General features: G+C 38.5%; 1 protein-coding gene across 1 annotated transcript in view; it reads left to right on the top strand.

The window, feature by feature from the left end:
• LOC142933764 (glypican-6-like) overlaps positions 1 to 11171 on the top strand; it is a 122777-nt gene extending 111606 nt beyond the window's left edge. Inside the window, exons 7-9 of the mRNA XM_076077981.1 lie at positions 7194 to 7324; positions 8899 to 9074; positions 10945 to 11171. Coding sequence (XP_075934096.1) covers positions 7194 to 7324; positions 8899 to 9074; positions 10945 to 11171 — 534 coding nt within the window. The remainder of the gene's footprint in view (positions 1 to 7193; positions 7325 to 8898; positions 9075 to 10944) is intronic.
• The last annotated feature ends 10326 nt before the right edge of the window (positions 11172 to 21497 follow it).

The following is a 21497-nucleotide window of genomic DNA, read 5'->3' as shown; positions in this document are numbered from 1 at the left end:
CTAACGAAAGCTACTTCCTGTTGTTAGAATTAACAGATGTGTGGGGTATATTATTATGATTATAAAACTTCCACCAATTACATAATTAGCTGTAGACATGATCAGAAAATATTGCATTAAACTGTTCAGCTTTTGTGAGAGTTAGAAACCACCGCTTTTACAGCGCCAACAACATATTTTTACATGTAATTAAGACATAAGTTTATCTAAATCCTTGTCTGCATCAGTATAAATAGTTGTGTGTAATACCCCCTATATTGAGTAGCTGCATTAAAAGTTTATTTGGCAGTTTAGAGAGACTTCATGTGTAACTTCCTGTAAACTGCTCCCCTGATACCATCCTATCCTGTCTGAAACTCTGCCTCCTTTTAAGAACTCATACTGACCAGGGCTTGTTATTTCCCATGTCAGCAATTCTTCCACACAATTCAACATCTGGTTTTGATAACTGTTCTGGTCTATGTGGAACAAAAACTGTCCTGCCACAACACTACAGCAGCAGGGCTCAACTCTCCTCTCCATCCCCTTCACCTCTAAAAATCGAACTGCAAAACATATTTAATATTCTTGATGGCTTGGCCAGACAGGTGCAGACTCTTCGATATTTCTCTGTGCTATTACCTTGGCCATCGCTGCTACCTTGTACTTGTCATAGCTTGAGCCAGTTAAAAAAATTCAGCTTCTGAACGCTGTGAATAGCCCTAAAGTATCTCCGTCATCCTGGCCATCAGCTTTAATGATCAGTGATTCCACAGTTAGAAACATTAGATCCTACTTCTCAAATACAAACATCCAGAAGTCCCATCTTTAAAAAAGACATCAGAGTGCAAAGAGGGCTTCTGTTGTTGCTAAAAGTAAACCTTAGTTACAGACTAAAGATAGTTTTTATTTACATTTTTATTATTGTACTATAGCTATACAGTAACAGCTATGTAGTCCACCTCCGGCAGACCCGTTTTTTTATTTTATCCCACACTCATAGTCACAAGGCTGGTGTCCGCATGCAGTGTCCTCACTGACAGTTACAGGCTAATCTAGTCTGGGGTCACATGTATTTATTTTTTAAAAGGATGGCTTTCACCTTAATGCTCCAGTCATATGAATGCTAAAAGTCGATATTTTTTATCCTCTTAACCATGAAGTCTTCTGCGGTCACAGATATTTCTTTCAAAATGGATGGCTTTCACCTAAATGCTCAAGACGTATGAATGCTGAACGGCCAGACTTTAACCATTCAACAATGCTGCCCATGAAATCCAAACACATTAGCCATTTGTTCTTCAACTATCAGTTGTTGTTGCTAGAATAACTCATGTATACAAATGAACATGTAGCAATATCATTATCAATCAGAAAATAATCCAATAAACTGCTCATTTTTTAAACAGATTGTTACATTCAATTTAGGATGCATTATTTATTTGATTTATATTTTCAATTTAGTATAATATATGGGTGGTATTTGCTCTATTGATTTGAAATTGCACATCAGCTAAGCTCATACTTGAAGTCAATCGTAAATTATTGTTTTCTCTCAACTCTGAAGACGTTAAATATTTAAAACTAAATAAGCAACATCTCAATAAGCTTTAACAAAGAAAAAAACATCCTTTGGTTTTATTTATTGAAGTTTAATCCTAAAAAACATGTAATGTGCTTCATGCAACCATATGGTTATGGTTTAATCAGCTTTGATTAACAACGGCAACAATAACACAAATAACAATAACACAAATACAGAAATGTGTCGTTTCAACTCTTGCAGAAATGTGTGTCTCCATGTACAACCTTATTCAAACTCACACTCCAGTAAGAAGCTGGTGTTGTTTTTAACGCCAAACATCCAGGATACCATCATTTGTGCTTCCATTTCCCACCGTCATGATTATTGTTACTGTGTTGACATATTTTAGGTTGTGGAGTATTTATTTTAGATTGGAGCTATAGCTCTAAAATGAGGATAGAATGAGGAAACATATTATCTCTCTATTGGCCCTCTGACACTGGGTTCCTCTGAAAATCTGTATTGATTTAAATTCTATTGTTAGTATTTAAATCACGATCTGGGCTTTTAAATCAACATGAGCCCAAACACACATTGAGATCATTTTGCAAGGCCCGTGTGACTGTCTAGACTCAGATCAGGGGGCACTGGGATTTATCTATTACGGCCTGTAGACTGTGAAGGCAGAGTTCTGCCCTAGTATCCTTTTTGTTAATGTTGCTTTTATGCTTGTTTTGTTATGTTTTTTTATTAATATTCATTCTTGAGGAAATTGGGTTTCAGTTAACAAGACTGACAAGCTAGTGGTGCATGCTTGGGTTTTGATTTATGTTTACTTTGCAAATTCTGTGAGTCATAGTGGATCACTTTGCTTTTGTGAAATTGATTAAGATAGATTTTGATAATGACCCATGTGTGTTCTTAGGCAGATAATCACAGTTAACAGAGACCTAAGCAGGGGACAATCACAGTGTTTAAAACTTGCTTCAGTGAGCAATGGCTCTAATTACACTCTGTATACAACTCTTCACAGTGACAACCAGACAGAAAGCATCTGCATATACATGTATCAGCACTCATGTAAGAAAGGGCTTGTAATGTGCCAAGACAAAACAAAAAAGACTATCAAGAGAGGCTGGAGAGTTCTGATTGATTTGCTGTTGACATGTTTAATGAGTTTGGCTCACAGCTAGGTTTAAAGCAACGAGAGTCAACCCTGTGTTATTTGGAGCTGAAGCAGGTGGATATGACCTGTGAAAGCCCTAATTTAAATTACTGGACCTACATTAACATGCATTGCTGCAGGGCACCCTACGTGCTCTAATCTGGATCAACAACCACTTGACACCACGTCCAAGACTCTGCAAACCCAGGAGGAGGCGGGTTGGGATAAAGCTTTGTATTTGATCCAGGCAGTACACAAAGGAAAGGAGGAAATAGATAAGAATGGTAAAACTGTGCTTGTGTTCTTTTTGTATTTTGGCAATTGAAACTGCAAATTTGGAGGAGATGCTCTATTTTGTGTTGTCACAAGGCCCTGTTTGGTATTTTTCTGTTGGCACATAATAAAGTGGTTTTGAAAGAGTGTAGTTATAGCTCAAATGACCTGGAGTGACTCAGCCAAAAGTAAGGGGTCACTGTTATCGTCCCTCCTCTCCATGCTGTCTGTGAAATGCTCATGTTGTGCAACTACACATACAGCCAAGCCAGTGACCAACAGCCCTCTCAATTATTAGGTCAGACTTGAAAGATGAATATAGGCACAGGGACCTTTAACCAGGGGGTTGTAGTTTGTTTGCCATTACCTCTGTTTTGCAGATAGCACAGTGAGTCAAAGTGGATGTTTTTGTGAAATTGATTAAGATATGCTTTGTTAATGGACACTGTGTGTTCTAGGCAGAGACATAGGCTACATCCACACTACTCCGTTTCCATTTTAAAATCCATATCTTCTGCTACGTTTACACTGAGCGTCCACACTACTCCGGCGTCACAGCATGAGTTTTAAAACGATAACGTAGACACCCGCTTTGGCTACTTGATTGGGTCTTTTTCCAAATGAATTTCCAAATGAATCATTAATGGTTTCATTTACTTATATGTTTATAAATATAAATTTCTCCACAGTCATTTGGCTGTCGGAATAGACCACATACATTTATAAATTTGGAGGTTCAAGTATAACAACCAAGCACATTCTGATATGACCTATATTTAGTTGTCAGTGCCAGGATGCTTTGGGCCATCATGACAGCCACACCAGGATGTGTTAAACCTTACAAGCTTTGGTGTCCCCATGACAGAACTACCACATCAAATGTGAGGGCAGTCTCCTGCAGTGGCATCCTGTTGGTACAGGCCCTTTCATGTCTTGTTAAGACCCGAGGCTTCACTGTATGCACTCTCCCAAATCCCCAGTGTAGCTAGAACATGATGAGGGTCGTGTGTGCGTGTGTGGTATTTGGCTTTTTTTGGCTATTACTGGTGTCCACATGAACTTTGTATGAATAATGAGGGCTTTAACTGTAACTGGAAGGTCAAGAATAAATAAATGGGATGAGAATATATATTTTTTACATGGTTTTCAGAACTTTAAGTTTGGTGGTCTGGTGTTGTGGCCATTGACGCTGGTTTCTTCAATGGATGTAAAGAAAACTGGATAAAGCGTTGAAGGCAAGGGCCCGTTCATTCCTAAGAAAGTTGCTCATTGGCGCATAAAGAAAAAAAGAATTATGACTCCTGACTTCAGATGGAAATACTCATCCGGTGATCTTCTGCATCCTGGCAAGCCCATAGAGCAAGCACGCTAGCGTTTCCCTTAACCCCGCCGCTCAGCCATGGGCTCATTCACATGAACGGGGGAAGGAAAATAACTCTGGATATTTCTACTTGTGTATTTTGCAACTTTTAGGACCTAATCATTTAAATATGGGCTTTTTAAGTGTTCACATTGGGAAGTTGATTCACCTCAACAAAAATTGTTCCTTTTCCTTATGTGAGTCTATAAAGAATCGTCTTTCTGAGCTCAATGGCATCACATGACAGACCCGTAAATTGTACTTCCACCATTTGGCAACTATGTCAAATGTGCTTCAAGGCTGGCGCTCTTCCTGGGGGCTTGGTTTCCTCTGGTTTGAGAAACATGTTAACCAATCAGCTTAGCAGTCTGTATTAGAATGTTGACATCATTTTCCTACATAGCTAGCTAGCTATAGCTACATGCATAAAAAACTGCGACAGAAAAATGGTGACAAGAAGGCATATAAACTCAGTTTATGTACTCAAGTAAAGTTTGTTTGTTTCGGCTTTCCAGACCCACAACAGCAACGGTTCCCAACCCAGCATAAACTCTTTATTAAAGCCCAAAAAATCTAAATGAACCACAAGGTGGACCACTCCATTTCCCACCTTTACTAAATTCATTTTTAAATCTCAGTGAGGGATTGTTTTCAGAACAACAGCTGGTGCATGCAGATGTGTCAGACTGTTAAATATTTAGCATAATGGGAAAGTAGTTATATAACCTGTCAAATTCCCAGCACCCTCAAGAAAGCAGAGTTAATTTATACTGTATGAGGTGTTTACTCTATTCAGCAAAGGCTTTATTGAATGAACCACAGGCTACACCGAGATATAAAACATATTGCTGCTCACTGGGTTATTAGCTCAGGCACGGTAGAACTAACCTGATAGCTTCCAATCTCTCTCAACTGTCTCTCCACCAGCCTAAAACAGCAGAGCAGTCGGCTCCACGTCCTTCACCAACCACAAAGCACACTGCTTCAACATGCAGAGTGCCCCCAGGATTTACACCTGACGACTGACAAATTTTATCTCGTCCATAGATACATGTATGTTGACTAAAGATCTGAACCCAAGAAGCACTGTAAATTTTAAGTTGTTTTCTTTTTGACAGAACACAATAACAACCCCCTGTTGGTAATCCCATCCCCTGACTCGTCATAGCTTTATATTTTATCCCAAGTAATGTGTTTGGGGTGTAGTAAGAGTGATATTTGGCATCTAACTGCATTATCATGCCAAGGTAACTAGCTTACTACCGACAGTATTTACCTGTTTCCCCAAAGCCAAAGAGCTTTTTACTACTAGATACTAGTTACATTATTTTTAAGGGTACCAGGCTACTTTCAGAACTGACATATCCACTGCTATAACAGTGTATAACCGTGTTTTGGAGTCAATTTATCTTCTTTTTGCTTTGGGAAGTTTACATTCCAACAAACTCTGCGTTCATTTGGGCAGTCTGACGACAGATAAGATTTAGTGTACAAACCATACAGCTCAAATCTAACATCTTATTGAAATTATTGTCTATTCAGCTGATAAAATCAATGGTTGTTAGATGTTAGAAATGAGAGGCTGCTTCTGTTTACTTCTGTGTGAAAACAAAGGCATTGGGCTTTGCATTAAATCAGATGTTGTTTTTGAAATATTTGGGTATAAATTGTATGAGACAGATATTTAACAGTCTAAGCTTTTCAGAGCCTTGAAGATTGCAGCAGCTGAAATTGGTTCAAGTCCAAAACAATTTACAGAAAAAATTGCAACCCTGTTGAAAGCAATAGCAATTCACAGAGAAGGTTGTGACCCATCAACAATGTTCTTTCTTGCCAAAATATATTTTAAAAGACACCTAAACACACACACACACACACACAAAATTAATACATCAACTAGCTGTCTAATACAAGGCTCTTTGTTTTATGGATGCACGATTTAATACCTTTGGAATTTGTTTGTCTATTTGTTTCGAGTTTTTAAGCTGAACAAAACCTGCCTTTTTAGTTCCATTCAGGCTTTTTTTATTTAGCTGTAGTAATCTTCCATGCTGAATTTACTGACATTCCAGGAAGTCACTGCAGCCAACAAACAGGGCAGCTTATAACTCCGATGTAAAAATAGCATCTTGTGTTTTCTAGACTTTCTCTTTTGTATGGATCAACTAAATCAATATATTGTGTAAATGAGGGAGCTTTAAAAGGTGCTGGTCAGCGGATTTAGTTTCATTGAGACAGCGCCAGGCTAGCTGTTTCCCCCTGTTACCAGTCTTTGTGCTAAGCTAAGCTAACAGGCTGCTGGTCTAGCTTCATGCATAAAGAACGGAACGACAAAAGGGACACAATGTGCTTCTGTACACGATGAGTCCTCTTGTTTTTTGTTTTTTTCGCCTGTTTACTGGTCACCCCCTCAAACTTCTTGCTGAGTCCAGATGGAATCAGTCAGCTTGATGGCATGAGCATGACAGCTCATGCCAAATATCAAATTCTGAACCCCAAGTCTGTCTTGTATGAATCAACAATTAACACAATATGGATAGAAGTGGACAAGAAGCAAAATGGGAAGAAAAATAATCACAGTCCCAAAAGTACTTCTCTCCTGATGGAATAAAGGAACAGAAGGGGTACTGCAACTACATACACGTTTGCTGCCACATGAATGTTTAAAATCGCAATGTTTCACACTCCTATACAGAGATGTAGCTATTGGAGTCTGCTGTATTTGTGTTTGTTTTATCTCTCTTTTATGTTTTAACTGAAAGTAGTGGAATCTATTTTAAATTCTGAGAACTACGTAAATCTGTGTCACTTCTCATCCTGACTTCTCAGCCTTTAAAATACAAAATGATCAACCCTAATATATATTATATTTCTGTTTTGGTCCACGGCAGGTGATTGACATCAAAGAGAAATTGAAAGAGTCCAAGAAGTTCTGGTCCAACCTGCCAGATGACATCTGTGCCAAGGGCAAGCTCACAGAGTCTGACGAGGATCAGTGCTGGAACAGCCACACGAAGGGCAGGTGAGGACTTCTGTTACTCTTTATAACCACAGCAAAGTCACCCCACTCCACAGTTATCACATTTTGCCTGCCAGGGATTAAAATACCCACACTGTGTTCCCAGATTAACAGTCTCTGTGTAAGTACAATGGTTAGTGCTTATATGGAAAACTTCCATATAAGCTCCGAGGCTCTAATACTCAGAGGCCTGTGGAGTTTCAAACACCTCTTATCACCACTGCAGCGTGTAGAGTGTCGCCGAGCTATACAGTAGATTGGACAGTGAGTTGTTTTCTCTGACAGTGAACCGGGGACGCTGGCAGAGAAAATGTATCACCCCATCACTTTGGCCCTCTCCAAGTGACAAAATCACCAGATGGTGCAATAAAAGACATGCTAGATATCTTGTTTGTGCCAGTAACATTTGTAGGCATCGCTCTAAATCTAGAAGGTAATTTGATTGCCCAGTGATGATAAACCATCAGTATAAGTTAGACCATGTTAGTAGTGTGTTATGAATTCAGCGGATTCTCCTGTTACTTAAACATTGACTTTGCAAACTTCACTTTGTATAAAACGTATCAAATTAAATACGAATAAAATGGTTCAATGGTGACATATCAACATATGGAATTAAATGATACATATGCAGTGCATTTTTTTTTATTGCGCTTCAGTTAAAATGTTTTTGATTTACTATGTTTAACAAAATAGTAGTCATCTGTGGGCATCAGGCACAGGCTCTCTGTAGCAAAGTGCAACTACTCCCAACATGAAATAGACTATTGAGCCTGATTACACACTTGTGTTTTGCTTGATTTAAGCAGCCGTCGTTCAAAAGAGTAGCTCTTATGAATCCATCTCATTTCAGTTGGTCTACTTCAGTCAGTTCTCAGCCTGTTACACCAAGATCATAAGATATTCACACAAGTTCCACAATTTCGACAGATTATCTGTGTGTGATGTTGTGGCGATAGGATGCAAAGTACTGGTCAAACACACTTCAGTTAGTGAAAGACACAATGGCTGCATAAGGGGCTAATACTGGCAAGTGACAACAACATCCTCACCGCTTTGACACCACATATGCTGCAAACAAATAAAACACAAGCAAATGAAATAAATATGGCATAAATAGACACGTTTTATTCATTTGCGGCTATTTGTGTTTTTAAATATGAGTCGTGTTCTGTGAAGTAACACTTCTCTATTTTTATTATTATGTTTTCCTGATGATACAGTGTGTTGAACTCTGTCAGCAACCATACAGTAGATTGCCTCATATTCCGTGTCACTGATTCTGCTTGATAGATTCATCTAATTGATTTGTAGATACTGCTTTGATTTCTGACAGTTCTTGGAAGGCAAATTAAAAGGAAATCAAGCAAATATGAACAACATTGTTTTCTACATATTTTTATTTACTTAACTTTTTTTGCGGATGTATATATATATATATATATATATCTGTATATCAACCAGACGTTTTGAAATACATCTGGAAAATATTCCCATAAAGGCCCATTTAATAAAAAGTGCTTCCAGTATTTGGAGATTTTAGGTGATTCAAGTTGATGCTGTGTGATTGTGTCCAGATATTTCCCTGAAGTGGTGAAGGAGGGTCTAACCAACCAGGTAAACAACCCAGAGGTGGATGTGGATATCACCAGGCCTGACACACTGATACGACAGCAGATCATGGCTCTACGTGTCATGACCAACAAGCTAAAGAATGCTTACAATGGAAATGACATCTACTTCCAGGACTCAAGTAAGTTCTCCAATCCCTTAGGTGTTTGCAAGTGCAGGTGGAGACGAGATAATAATAATAATAATTGACAGTAAAATACAGAGAGAAAAGTTTCTGAAGGGTTTTGATTTGGACCACACTTAGACACACACACACACACACACACACACACAAAACCCCCACAGAAATATAAACTGTAAACTGTTTCGAAATAAGATCCTAGGTGTCATTCATGTAGCAACTCATCATACAACTCCACAGGGTGCATCAGTGTTGCACTGAGGCAAGTCTGACATTATTAGGAGAAGAAATCACTGTAGGTACGGTGACACAGACGTTGATGGAGAGCCACGGCTATGTTTAGGAAGATGTACATCTCCAATGCTGCCATGACAGTAACCGTTCTTTCCTCCTGATTATGGATTCCATTCAGCTGACAAGATGGAAGATTCTCTGAGCTTCAAATGAAATGTGTGACTGCACGACTACTGCAACTCCATTTTTGTTGCCGTCATGTTTGTTAGGAGTGTAGTCTTCTTCGACACTAGAAAACCCAGTACTGCTGCAACAAGATGTTTTGCATAGATTAATATCTCTGTCACCTGCAAAGACCAGGCACTTAGGATGAGAAGAAACTTTGTGAAGTCAGTTCATTTTAATACATTCTCCCCAAAAACCTTACTCAATCACCATCGTCACTGACAGTCTGGGCCCCGAACATATGCGGCCTTATTGGGCCCCCTTCTCATTAAATGCATCATTTGTCACACACTTGCAGTGGTTATTAGGGTTGTTAGTAATTAAGTTACCTTGCACAGCAGCTGGATTATTGCGTTTTCACAAGATCATGCAAGAGATGAGAAATTCCATCTTGTCAGGCTTCAAGTAATTTGTTTATGTCCGGTAAGCCAGAGCACGGACCAATCAGCATCCTGTAAGGAGCTATTGGCTTAGGTGTGTGTGTGAGACGACAGAGAGAGGCACTTCTTAGTTCAAAATAACAAAGGCGGCTACTGGTAGGTTAGCGTAGACCTGGTGAGTATTTCTTCATTGAAAGAAAAGCAAAGAACGACACTGAAGGTTTTTCTCGATGGAAAACGTGTTTTTGCTGCTCTTCACTTCGGAAAGAGTTTGATTGACAAATGGTTCATCCAATCATCTGCCACCTATATTGCGAAAGTGGTTCTGTGGAACAAACCATCTAGCAGGTCAGGTTAGCAATGAAGTGCTTATAAATCATTTGAGAAAATCTGACATCCCATCATATTGTAGCCCTCTTTTCTCACCGTATTGTGGTCCACATTAAACAGGTGGAAAGTGATTTTACTCTGGCTCCCACAGTGAGAAAAGATTAATGTATTTCAACCGAATAAGACATCTCTGGAATTGTGTTTGGAGAATTGAAGTGAATTAGTATTCAAAGAGTATATCTAGTCTGTTAAAACACAGAAGTAGCTCAATAAAACTTTACAGACTTAAAGGTACAATCCATATATGTATTTCATATATATTTATTAAGAGAGCACAAAAGATTATGAAAAGAACATAAAAGCCACAGACACAATCATGAAGTGATACCTCTGCTGCAAATAGTTTGCTGTTCAGCGTAATGACAGTGATATTTTCACTCACTGGTGTACGTATCAAAGTGTATTTGGATGGTGATACTTAGCGAATGAAAAAACTTAACAAACTACAATAACCAAATTTTAGCACCACCTATGTATGTCTCTAGGATCCGTGGGGGAGTTTTGAAGTGTCACTTTCTGGTGTAACCAGGGCTTTCTCACTTCCCCTTTGAACCAAACTAATGAACCAAACTAATGACTGCTTGTGACGATATTATTTTTATGTAAATTTCAATTTCTGTGATCTTCTTTGTTTGCCGCAGGTGACGAGGGCAGTACTTCTGGCAGTGGCAGCGGCTGCTCTGACGGCTGCACAACAGAGTTTGTTTTTGTTGGAACAGAGGCTCCTGTGATCGGAGCCGACAGAAGTGATGAACGCGCAGCAGCAGCCGCAGCCGCAGGCAAGTCATTTTCCCGCGGACCCTCCCTACTGCTGGTGATGGCCGCCCTCACACTCCCACTCCAGGCATTGCAGACTCAATGGAGATAATACACGAGTGTGGCCCGATGACTGACTTTTATACTATACGTACAGTATGTTTAACAGCAAGTTCTACTGCTGTTCCCTCACTGGACATGTAGAAGCTCTAGGAAACCTGTCGAAAATGGTTTACTGTGTGGTATGGTACCGTAGGACTGGAAGTGAGTGCAGTGCTGCAACCTGCTCGTCCCCCAAAGAATGCTCGGTGCCATCATTGAACCAGTTTTCACATCTCTGAAAAAAAGAAAATGTGGTGATTTCTCATTATTCTAAAGTGGGTTTTAGAGAACATACCTCTCTTTGAGAAAGTAAAAATCATCTGATCTGATTGTTTTTTTCTTTTTTTTTGTAAAATGGAATTGTGCAAATGAGACAACACACATTTTGCCCTATTAGTCTCCTCCGCCTCAGACAAAAGTCTTACTGTGTGCATGTGTGGAAATGATGTTAACTGACAAAAAAACATTGTTTTTAGGTTTTTTGTATGCAGGCTACACAGTTTTTGGCATTGGTTGGTACAGGATTGTGCAGTGCTAGCAGTTCACCTGGTTTCCCGTTTGGTCAGATCAGTTCAGGAAACAGCAGTTCTTACAGCCACTTTATAGTTGCACATTTAATTATCTCTAAGAAAGTGCTAATGTACTGCACTACTTTGCACAGATTATTTTTGTCGGCTTCATACGTTTATAAAGCTAGAGCAAACATCCACCCCATAGAGACAGAACATCTATATTTTCAGATCATTTAACTGTATTGTACTCATAAACAGCTGCAGTATGTATTTCACTGGGAGGTACTGTAATGTAATATTACTGGTTTAGTAGATGGCTACATTTTTATAAATGTATTATCTGTTTTTACAAGTTATATCACATATAAACATTAAGCCATTATACTATAATTGCCTGCTAACGATATTCAGTTACCGGATTTACTCATTTTCGGTTTGGGTACCTAACATCCGCTTAAACAATTCAGATTTCCTTTTTATTTCTCAGAATATATTGTGGATATTAGGTAATGCTAATGACATTGTCGTTTATTTTCTTGGTCCTCATGCTTTAATTAGTTATGGAAATGATTTATGTATATATTACATATATGTAAGACTACACATTCTAACCCTACTCATGAAAGCTCAGCCCTCTGACAGGCTCTACAGGTTTACCCACTCACATCTTATGGAGCACCACAATGAAATTTGCATGTTCTTGTTTGGCCAATCAGAACAGACCCACCACCCTGTCTGGCTGCAAGTTATACAAGTGGTCAGGTTTTCTTAAAAGGCATGTACAAAGTCAGCAACACAAAAAGAAGCAAGGTGCTGAGGTCTGACTGTGCTTTTAGAACTAGCGTTACTATTCATAACCTTCATTATACCTCTCAACAGTCATGTACCTCTAACTTGTTCTGAAAGGAGCAAGGCCAATAGTTTGCACTCCAATACAACGCCATGGACATGACCTCTGGTCACACAAAAAAAGGAGGTTCCAGAAATGATGCAGGCATTACAAAAAACAAACAAAGGAACAAATGTAGATTTTTCCACAAAGATTTAAGGCTGCCACCCTTATGATGGAGTGTGCCTGGAGGATCCAATCTCATCAGCTCATAAGCACCTGAAATTCTTTCACATAACCAATAAGTAAGTCTCCAAACGCATTGTTGTGACAAATTAACAGCTGCTGTGAACATCTCAAGGAGTCTGCACATTACACAGAGCAGAGTAAGCAAGCATAGGACACAAGAGTGATCGCATCATCAAGCTGCAACAGTCAAGACCTGTAAAACTATCTGATGTTTTAAGGCACAAATCAGGCTTTGTGGTCCCTTCAAATGAGCAAACAACTAAAGTAGATTGATATCCACATTGACAAAGTTTGCAGCAGCGACATGGTCGTCTTCACAGACAGCACCTCACAGAGAGACCCCAATCACCACAGGAACTCCCATTGCAGAACAGATGGAAACATTTCACGTCATCTCACTCCCTGCGGAAAGCCGCTTTAGGAGAAGGTGGCTGAACAGCAGCCTCCCACCAAAACCAGCAGGCTATTTAAATCCCTGAATAAAATTCAGTTAAAACCTGACTAGAAAAGGGGAAGTATAAAGATAACATAGAAATGTCATTATCAAATATCAATACCAGTATCGCAGCGATGACATAGTCACTGACGAGGAAGACAGCAGCTCAGCAGTAATACAAATATTAAAGGAATTCTCCAAACAAAAACACAGTCCAGGTAGCTAAGAGGAAGCCAAAAAGGTCTTAGACAATGGAATGGAGCAAAGGAAAAGGGTACTCATCAGCAGAGCCAGGCAGCAGCATTGGGAGAAGACCACCATGAACATAATCCGTAAAGAAATGATCACCTGTGGGAGACCTCCGTGCATCGTATCCATAGCTGGAAAAATGTATGCTTTGGTTTAGGCAACATTTGCCACTGTGGTACTGGAGCAAGAGGGAGAGGAGACCATCTTCATCTCATCGTATTTATCTCATTGGTCCCGTTGCTGTGTCAATCACAATGGTGAGGTAGATGCTAGGCCAGAATGCAATCAGCATATTTAGGATCTGGGTCAATAAATCTATTGTGATGGTCGAAAGAGTACATGCAAATTTCCGTGCATACTGCTGCGGGGTGTAAACCTGTTGAGCCTTTTCGAGGTCAAAGCCTGTATCAGAGAGAACCAGGGGAAACGAAACACATATAAACACAGTTTACCAAACTCTCAAAGTCTCAAATACTGTTTTCCCCAGAAGTTGCATGGCTTACACTGTGTCAAACTTTTGTCTTCGATATTTTGGATTGCTCGTGAGTCCTCAGCCGAATCATCTTAACATGAGCACAGAGAGCCCACCACCCTACCCTTTCAGGAAGAGTTAAAAGATGCTTCAGGCATTTACATTTCTCAGAGAATACATCAACTCTTACATTTTAGAATTTAACACAAATAGTTGTTTTGTCAGCACTTTTATTTTGGTGTCATATTGTTCCCCAAAACTAGATTAAATTGTGCAGTAACACAGTTGCATTTGGATGTTCTCTGTCATTTGGTGATTCTATAATTGATTAAAAAAGATAGAGAAACAGAGAACAGTGAAGAAAGAGAAAAGAGTCTATTAGAACTGCAAGTTAGTGGGTTATATATTGCTGCAGTCAAATACTGCCATATACATTCAGTTTTTAAGTATTAAAAAAAAACATTTGTGGAGGCAGATATTTCTGAGTCAGGGTCAGAAGTGAGTGAGAAACTTAACATTTAAGTTTTTGAAAGCGTAAAAACTCAGCAAACATCTGTAGCCACACAAAGGTATAATGCACGTGCAAGAGCCTCCACAAGATCTGTCATTGCAACAACAAGAGTTTTGGATGAGTGAGGATAAGGCAGGTCTTTACTGGTGTTCTTGAAATACAGTAAAGAAAATTAAGAAAATACTTTTTCCAAAGAGCTTGTACTGGTACAAACAACAGGCTCCTCTCATTACAAGAGGAATGTTTGCCATTTTCCACTGGCTTGTGTATTCCTCTCTCCTGACAAGCTACGTTACCCTGGTCTGACAAAGAGTATCACTGTCTGAGATGCTTCAATGCTTAACTTAAAGTCTGTGAGCCCTTTTTTGTCTCTCTCGTTCTCGCTGGCATTTGAAAAAACTGGAAAAAGTAGTAAAATCGTGGTCTGCTGAGGTTTTTTACAGAATGTTTTGATGTTAATCGTTTGCTGCACTTTTGCTGAAACATATGCTGTGAGTGTGGTACTGTTGTGATTTGCAAAATCAGATAAGGAGCACATGAAGGTTTTTGGAGCTGTCAGTGCACGCTGTTTGAAGTGTTTTGGGGGAACTGAAGTTGATGGTTATACATGCAGACATGCCTTACCATTTATAAAAGACTCAAATGGATTGCTTATTTGGCTTTTGTTACACATTCTTGTATACAGAAAATAATACAAAGGTAATAATAAACATTTTATTAAAAAAATACTTTACTCTAGTTTTCTCTATTGTGTCTATAAGTGTCACCATTTCATCATTGCTGTCCTGTGGAAACCATTTACCGGTAAGATATCAACTGATGTGTGGAAAATAAAAAGCTTGGGACTTATACATACATATGAGTTCCGTTAAATGTCAAGCATTGTCTAATCCAGTTAAAAGCCTTACCCATGTTACATTACTTCAAAGTTTAATTTAACAAGAAAATGTTAGATGTGTCATCTCGATGAGATCAATGTTACACACTGCCCAAAACTGCAAAGATCTAGAAATTTAGATGAAAACATGATCAGCAGTTGGAGGCAGAAGCAACTTTTATGATGCAGGGTTTCCAAAAACATAGCTTTTAACTTTTAAGAGAAATGCATGTGACATGAAATTACATTGTTACAATAAAAAACATGGATATGTTATACTTATGGATTGGAAGATTGAGTTCCTGTGTTAAAAAGGATGTTGGTTGAAAAAAGAAGAAAAAAAACAGCAGTCTAATGTTAAATTCAATGTTTTGTTGATCCATCGTTCCAACGCGACCTCCTCCGTACGTGGATTTTGTCACTATTCTATGGAATATCATTGAAAAAAAATGTAAAAATGGAAGTGTGATGTGACATAAAAAGGAAATAAAAATGTCATACTGTAGTGTAGTATGCCATACAATATGTTGTATAAATAATTCATACTATATTTTGCTTTAATACTGCTTAACAAACACCCCCTACTGATTAAAGCACTTAATATTTGCACAACAAGGCCTATAATCAATGTTAAGGCTTTAAGGTAAAACATCAAACTTTTAGTAAAAACTTTTAAAAATAATAAACATCGACAGATGCAATGCAAATTTGAAAATAAAGAAAATGTTCCAAGTGAGGCATAAAGGTTGATGCATAGTTCAAAACATTCTATATTTGTATATATTAATATGCATATTAATTCAAAACATTATATGTCTCATTATGGTTTATTTTCCCAAGGAAAATCACCGTTTTAGGACTAACACATTTTTGAGCAAGCTGTAGAATTAAAATCTTTTGCTTTTCTCCTAATCTAGGGTCAGGAAAAAAGGTCATGATAATCTATTCTCATTTGTTTATAATCAGGTTCGGTTTAACCAGTTCTCTAATCCTTGTCCCACTACACCATCATTCATGCATGTCAGGATGCAAGTACAAATACACAGGAGTACACTAGATGCCATTAGTATGGGAATGAGAATTTGAACCATAACTTCTCCCCACGGAACAAGATTGTCATGCAGCCAATTATCATTATTATCTGAGAGGAGTTGGAAACCTGGTTTCATTTGCAAACCTGGTTAGTATGTAGGTTATGTAGTTGATGTGATCTGCCAGAAAGGTGTCCCCTTACCAAGGGAGATAGCAATTCCCCATTTTCCACCACATAGCTGCTATTACCATGTTTGGAAGGGTCAAGCGTTGTCTGACAATAATGAGCCACGCAAGCACGACATTCTGGAGTCAGTAAACCTGTGGTCTTTGCTTATCCCTGTGTAGATGCAACACATGCTCCCACACTGTGTGCACTATTCTGATTCAGCTAAATTACAGTGGATTGATGATGCAGGCTACTCAGAATTGGATTGACAGTCGAATTGAACATATCAGACCATGATATTGGTGGCCCTTGTATGGCCAAGATTGGCTAATGCTCTCCCTTAGATTGTTAGGTACCTGAGAAATGAATACCAGGAGTTCCCCTCAATTAACTGATGAACAGATCTGGCAGAATCTTTGGTTTTGATTATTTTAAGAGCGTGTAGATCACGTTGTACAGTCCCCTTCTTTTAAGTGTATCATAATAAATCCCCTGTAATTTCCTTCTCCTTTACAATAATCGGATCTGTATATGTAATGACCACGTGCACATGTGGGCATTGATGTTGTGTATATATCTCTCTCACTGTACCTATGGGCGCACTGTGAAGGAATCAAAGTAAGACAAAGAGGAAGGGAACAGCAGTCCCACCATGCCATGGCGACAGACAACCTTGGACCCGATGGCACTCCCCAGGCTCAGGTGTCAACATCGTCCCCACACATTCCAGCCAGCTATTAAAAGGAAAGAGTGAGCAGCTGCCACGGTGGACAGAGTTCAGCCGGTGAAGACCGAGCACACAAAGACTGCACTGTTTCTCATTTAAAACTATTAAAGACTTTTAACCTCTCTGATATTTTAAAATTACCTTTTATTTGTTGGTGGTTGGTGGTTATGTTACCTAGGTGTTAGGGATTTAAATGTCACATTCAAGTTCAATACAAAAATATTCCTTGTAATTCTTTCTGTTAAAGGCTAGTCTGAGCCCTTGCTGCTCTGATTATTCACAGAGTATTGTTGTTGATCCTGGTCAGTGCCTGGTTTCCTTTGTTAGTGTCTCCGGCTCGTCCCGCAGTGTTATTGTTTTGCCATTGAGAAGGCATCCACTGGTTTAGGGATACATCTGTTGTGACTGGCGTGCACCATCGTGGTATTCTCTGCAATCTCCACCACTCCACCATGGTGAGGAGGACCTGGTATATGGTCCCTGCCAACTGGGACAACAATATATATATATATATATATATATATATATATATATATAGAGAGAGAGAGAGAGAGAGAGAGACTTTTAAATTTAAACAACAAAAAACATTCAAAACATTCAAACTGAATGTAAATAATACTGTAATTCACCAAATATTATCACAGACCACATAAATAATACATTCTGTTATATAATTACATTAATGCCAGGCTATATTTGGGTTACATTGATCCCCATATTTAAAGAACTACATTATACCTTATATTCAAATATACTGTTGGTAAATATGCATATTGTCAAATTCTATAAACTCTCTTTGTAATTAAGGTAATTAAGTTTCTAGAACCTATTTGTCCATTATGTGTTACAAGTGTTGCAGCAGATTACAGGACCTAGATCACAGAAATGTGGTGCGATGGAAATGTTCCGCGCACAAAAAAATGAAGAAGACCCCTCCCCTACCAAAAGAATACGTGAAGGAGAAAGGGACACAGGCAAGAAGCATGTAGTGTCAAGCTCAGTTGAGATTAATGTGTTATTTGCTACCTGTAATCTATAAATTGTCAAACTTGGCTCACTGTCACGTTTTGTCAGGGGAGGCATCAGAACGTCTGGCTGACAAAAAAAGACAGAGAAATAAAGCTTACTGCATTGTCACATTGCATTCATCTTAGTAGCTCCCCCAAACATCAATTTATTTATTTTCACATGACAACAGCAATGGGGACAACACGAAACAGCTTCACATGTGAACCAGAATTATTCATTATAATATCTTTTTCTGTCTGTAAAATTATTTATGTGCTTCAATAATGGAAAAGCAGTGTGAAAGGACTCCAAATGAAGTACAAAAAAAACTCACAGATTTCAAAGAGAGAGAGCTGAGTTTTTCTGCGGGATCCTCTTGATAATTTTAGATTGCTCTTGGCAAAACCCTGTGACCGTAGAAAGAATTAATTCCGTTTCACTGTATAGTTGGAGAAATACAGTATGAGTGCTGTATGTGCAGCTGAACCATCAGATCTGCTGGCATAGATTTTTATATAACTGACTCCATGTATGCTGTGTTTTATCTTTACATTCAGAATTTTTTATTGACTTTAACACAACTGGACAATTTTAGAATCCAATTAATTTCAGTAAATAGTACTTTCTGTTTCTGTTTCAGCAAATGAATACCCAAGCATGCAGGCCATAAGGCCACCAATAGACAGCAGAGATGTGTTGTGTTGGTAACTACTTTGACAGAAAGAAATACCATTTGGAAATTGATTAGTTCAACTCATATTTTATTGTCTCACTGATGATTTATGCAGCAGTTCAAATACTTTTCTTAAATTTAAACATATAAAGAGGAGTTGAGCATCTGACATATCAAAGAAGAGATGCGTGCACTTTTAGTAGGCTAATGATCTGCTGGTTGAGGAGATGTATGAGTGTGTTTAAACATAGCTGTCTCAGTAGTGCATTAAGCCAAAAAAGATCAACTGTCGGGTACAAAATTACTAATTTCTTCTGCATCCATGGGGCCCTACCGTCTCCTTTAGCAGCCCAACAGCTTGGTCTGAACGACATTAATATAACTAGGGAAATGACTCTGGATTTGTCAATCAGTGAATTTAAAATTAGGACCTAATTTTTTTTAATAAGGGCTATTTAAGTGTTTTTACTTAGAACTTGATTTATAAAAAAATGATCCATTGATTTTCACAGGGCTCAAGTTGTTTTCTACAGCCAACTCACTGACTTCATGTCAAGATTATACTTCCTGTTTACATCCCCCACAGCATCATGAGAAATGTTTTTCCATGGAAGTTGTTGGAAGGGAGGCACATGAATGTATAAAGACAATGGGGAGACAAAGTTGTATCAATTTTGAGTTTGAAAACCCTGTTTTAGTGTAAACCGGAAACCTTTGTCTTACTATAACTGTGAGGTTGTCAGGCAATACAACATGTTAATTAGTAAGCATTTAAGGTACTTCTCTGCAGATTTATATTTTGACAGAGCCAGGCTAACTGTTACCAGTATTTATTCTAAGCTAAGCGAACTGGCTACTGGCTGCAACTTCATATTTAGCATATATAAAAGAGATTGGTATCAATCTTCTCTTCCAACTCCCAGCAAGAATGTGAATAAATGTATTTCCCAAAATTACTAACTATTCATTTAAGACATAGCTTACTATATTGAGGAACACACATTGTATTAGTAGATTAGTTATCTCTTTAAACAGAGAAAACTGTAGATTACAATCGTATGTTGTTTTCCTTGCACACATTTTTAAACTTTGTCATTGCACCCGTACAATTATAGTGGTCGCACTAGTTAAATGAATGATGTGGGAGCAAAAGAGCTTGTCTTAGCGTCTCAGCATTTCTTATGCAATTAAAATACAATGGTACTAAATAAATACCTTTTGTAAAATCATAATTGCCTCAAATAGACTTCCAAACAATACAGATCTGACAATGACACCAACGTCTTTTAATTGTCCTTCACAACTCGTGAAACTCAGTGTTGCCTCTGAAAGTAGGGTGGTGACTGTAAATATTAAGGTCTGAGGACATTGTTAATGGATTCTCTGATGACACATTTCATTCACGCACCGATTGTAATTGCTTTTTACATGACAAGTAATAGTGCAAGAGCTTTGGAGACGCTGAAAAATCCCCTGAAAATAGAGACCTATGAAATTAAACCTTGGTTTTCAATTTTCACTCCCAAAAGAGTTGAGCAATTAAATGGATTTAACCCAGTACTGAATAATAAGACATAAATATATTTCAGCGTGAATCTCAAGTATGATATTTTCTTATGGACAGGCTTCATTATATACTTGGACTTTTGTATAATATACTTAATGTTTTAACAAATAAGATCAGATGCTGATGTTTTCTCTGTGTTTAGGCTTCACTAACACTCACCTGGTTCCTGTGATATTGATATGACCTTGGCCTGTGTGTATTGTCTTTGAGGGGCTCATTCGAGACCTGCAATTCAGAATGACAAGACTGTGCACTTCTTTGTATGGCACATTAAGGACATCAGAGCAAGGCTTGGGAAGGCTCAAAGGTGCAAAGTCAAAACAGTACAGCCTAAAATCAAATGGTCCGACTTTACAATAGCAATGCAAACCAGTGTTGTATGGCTTGGAATGCTGACATGAATAGAAAAAAAATAGATGCCTTCAACAATGGATGCATCTGCAACATTTCCTGGCCTGAGGCGATCTTAAATGCACAGTCAGATATACAAGAGGACTTCGTGCAACAGCCTGGTGCTGGAGATCAAACACCGCCGAATTTGATGACTAAGATGTCTTCACAATGGCCCACGATCAAATCCCAAAGGTTGCATTAGGATGGACTCTAATAGGGAAAAGGAAGCTAGGTCGGCCAAAAACAACTTGGTGATGAACTGTGACAGCTGAGTTAAAGGAGATGCACGAGGCACAACATGCAGCACAAGATAGGTCTCGAACGAGGCGGATCGTCGAAGCTGTATGTCCCATCAGGGAAGAAAAGGGTTAACTTACTAACTGCTTTGTATGAGGATGAGGAGTCTTTGTGAATATGTATTTCCATCTAGCTTCATTCGAAAAAGTGCCCCCCTTTGTCAACGTCCTAACCCCATTGCAATCATTTTCTTTTGCAAATACACTTTTTTTGTTCTTGTTTCATACATTGAAGGTTTTCAAATAATTCTCACTCTATCTCTCTCTCTCGCTCTCTCTCTCTGTTGTCTGTCTCTCCCTGGATTTAAGATAAAGACTGAATTACACAGCAGCACA

The sequence above is a fragment of the Anarhichas minor genome, unplaced genomic scaffold, assembly GCF_050575085.1.
Source record: "Anarhichas minor isolate MPS153535 unplaced genomic scaffold, ASM5057508v1 ptg000062l, whole genome shotgun sequence".
In the NCBI taxonomy this organism is placed as follows: Eukaryota; Metazoa; Chordata; class Actinopteri; order Perciformes; family Anarhichadidae; genus Anarhichas; species Anarhichas minor.
Note: the sequence above shows the minus strand (reverse complement) of the source record. Positions and strands in the feature narration are given on the sequence as shown.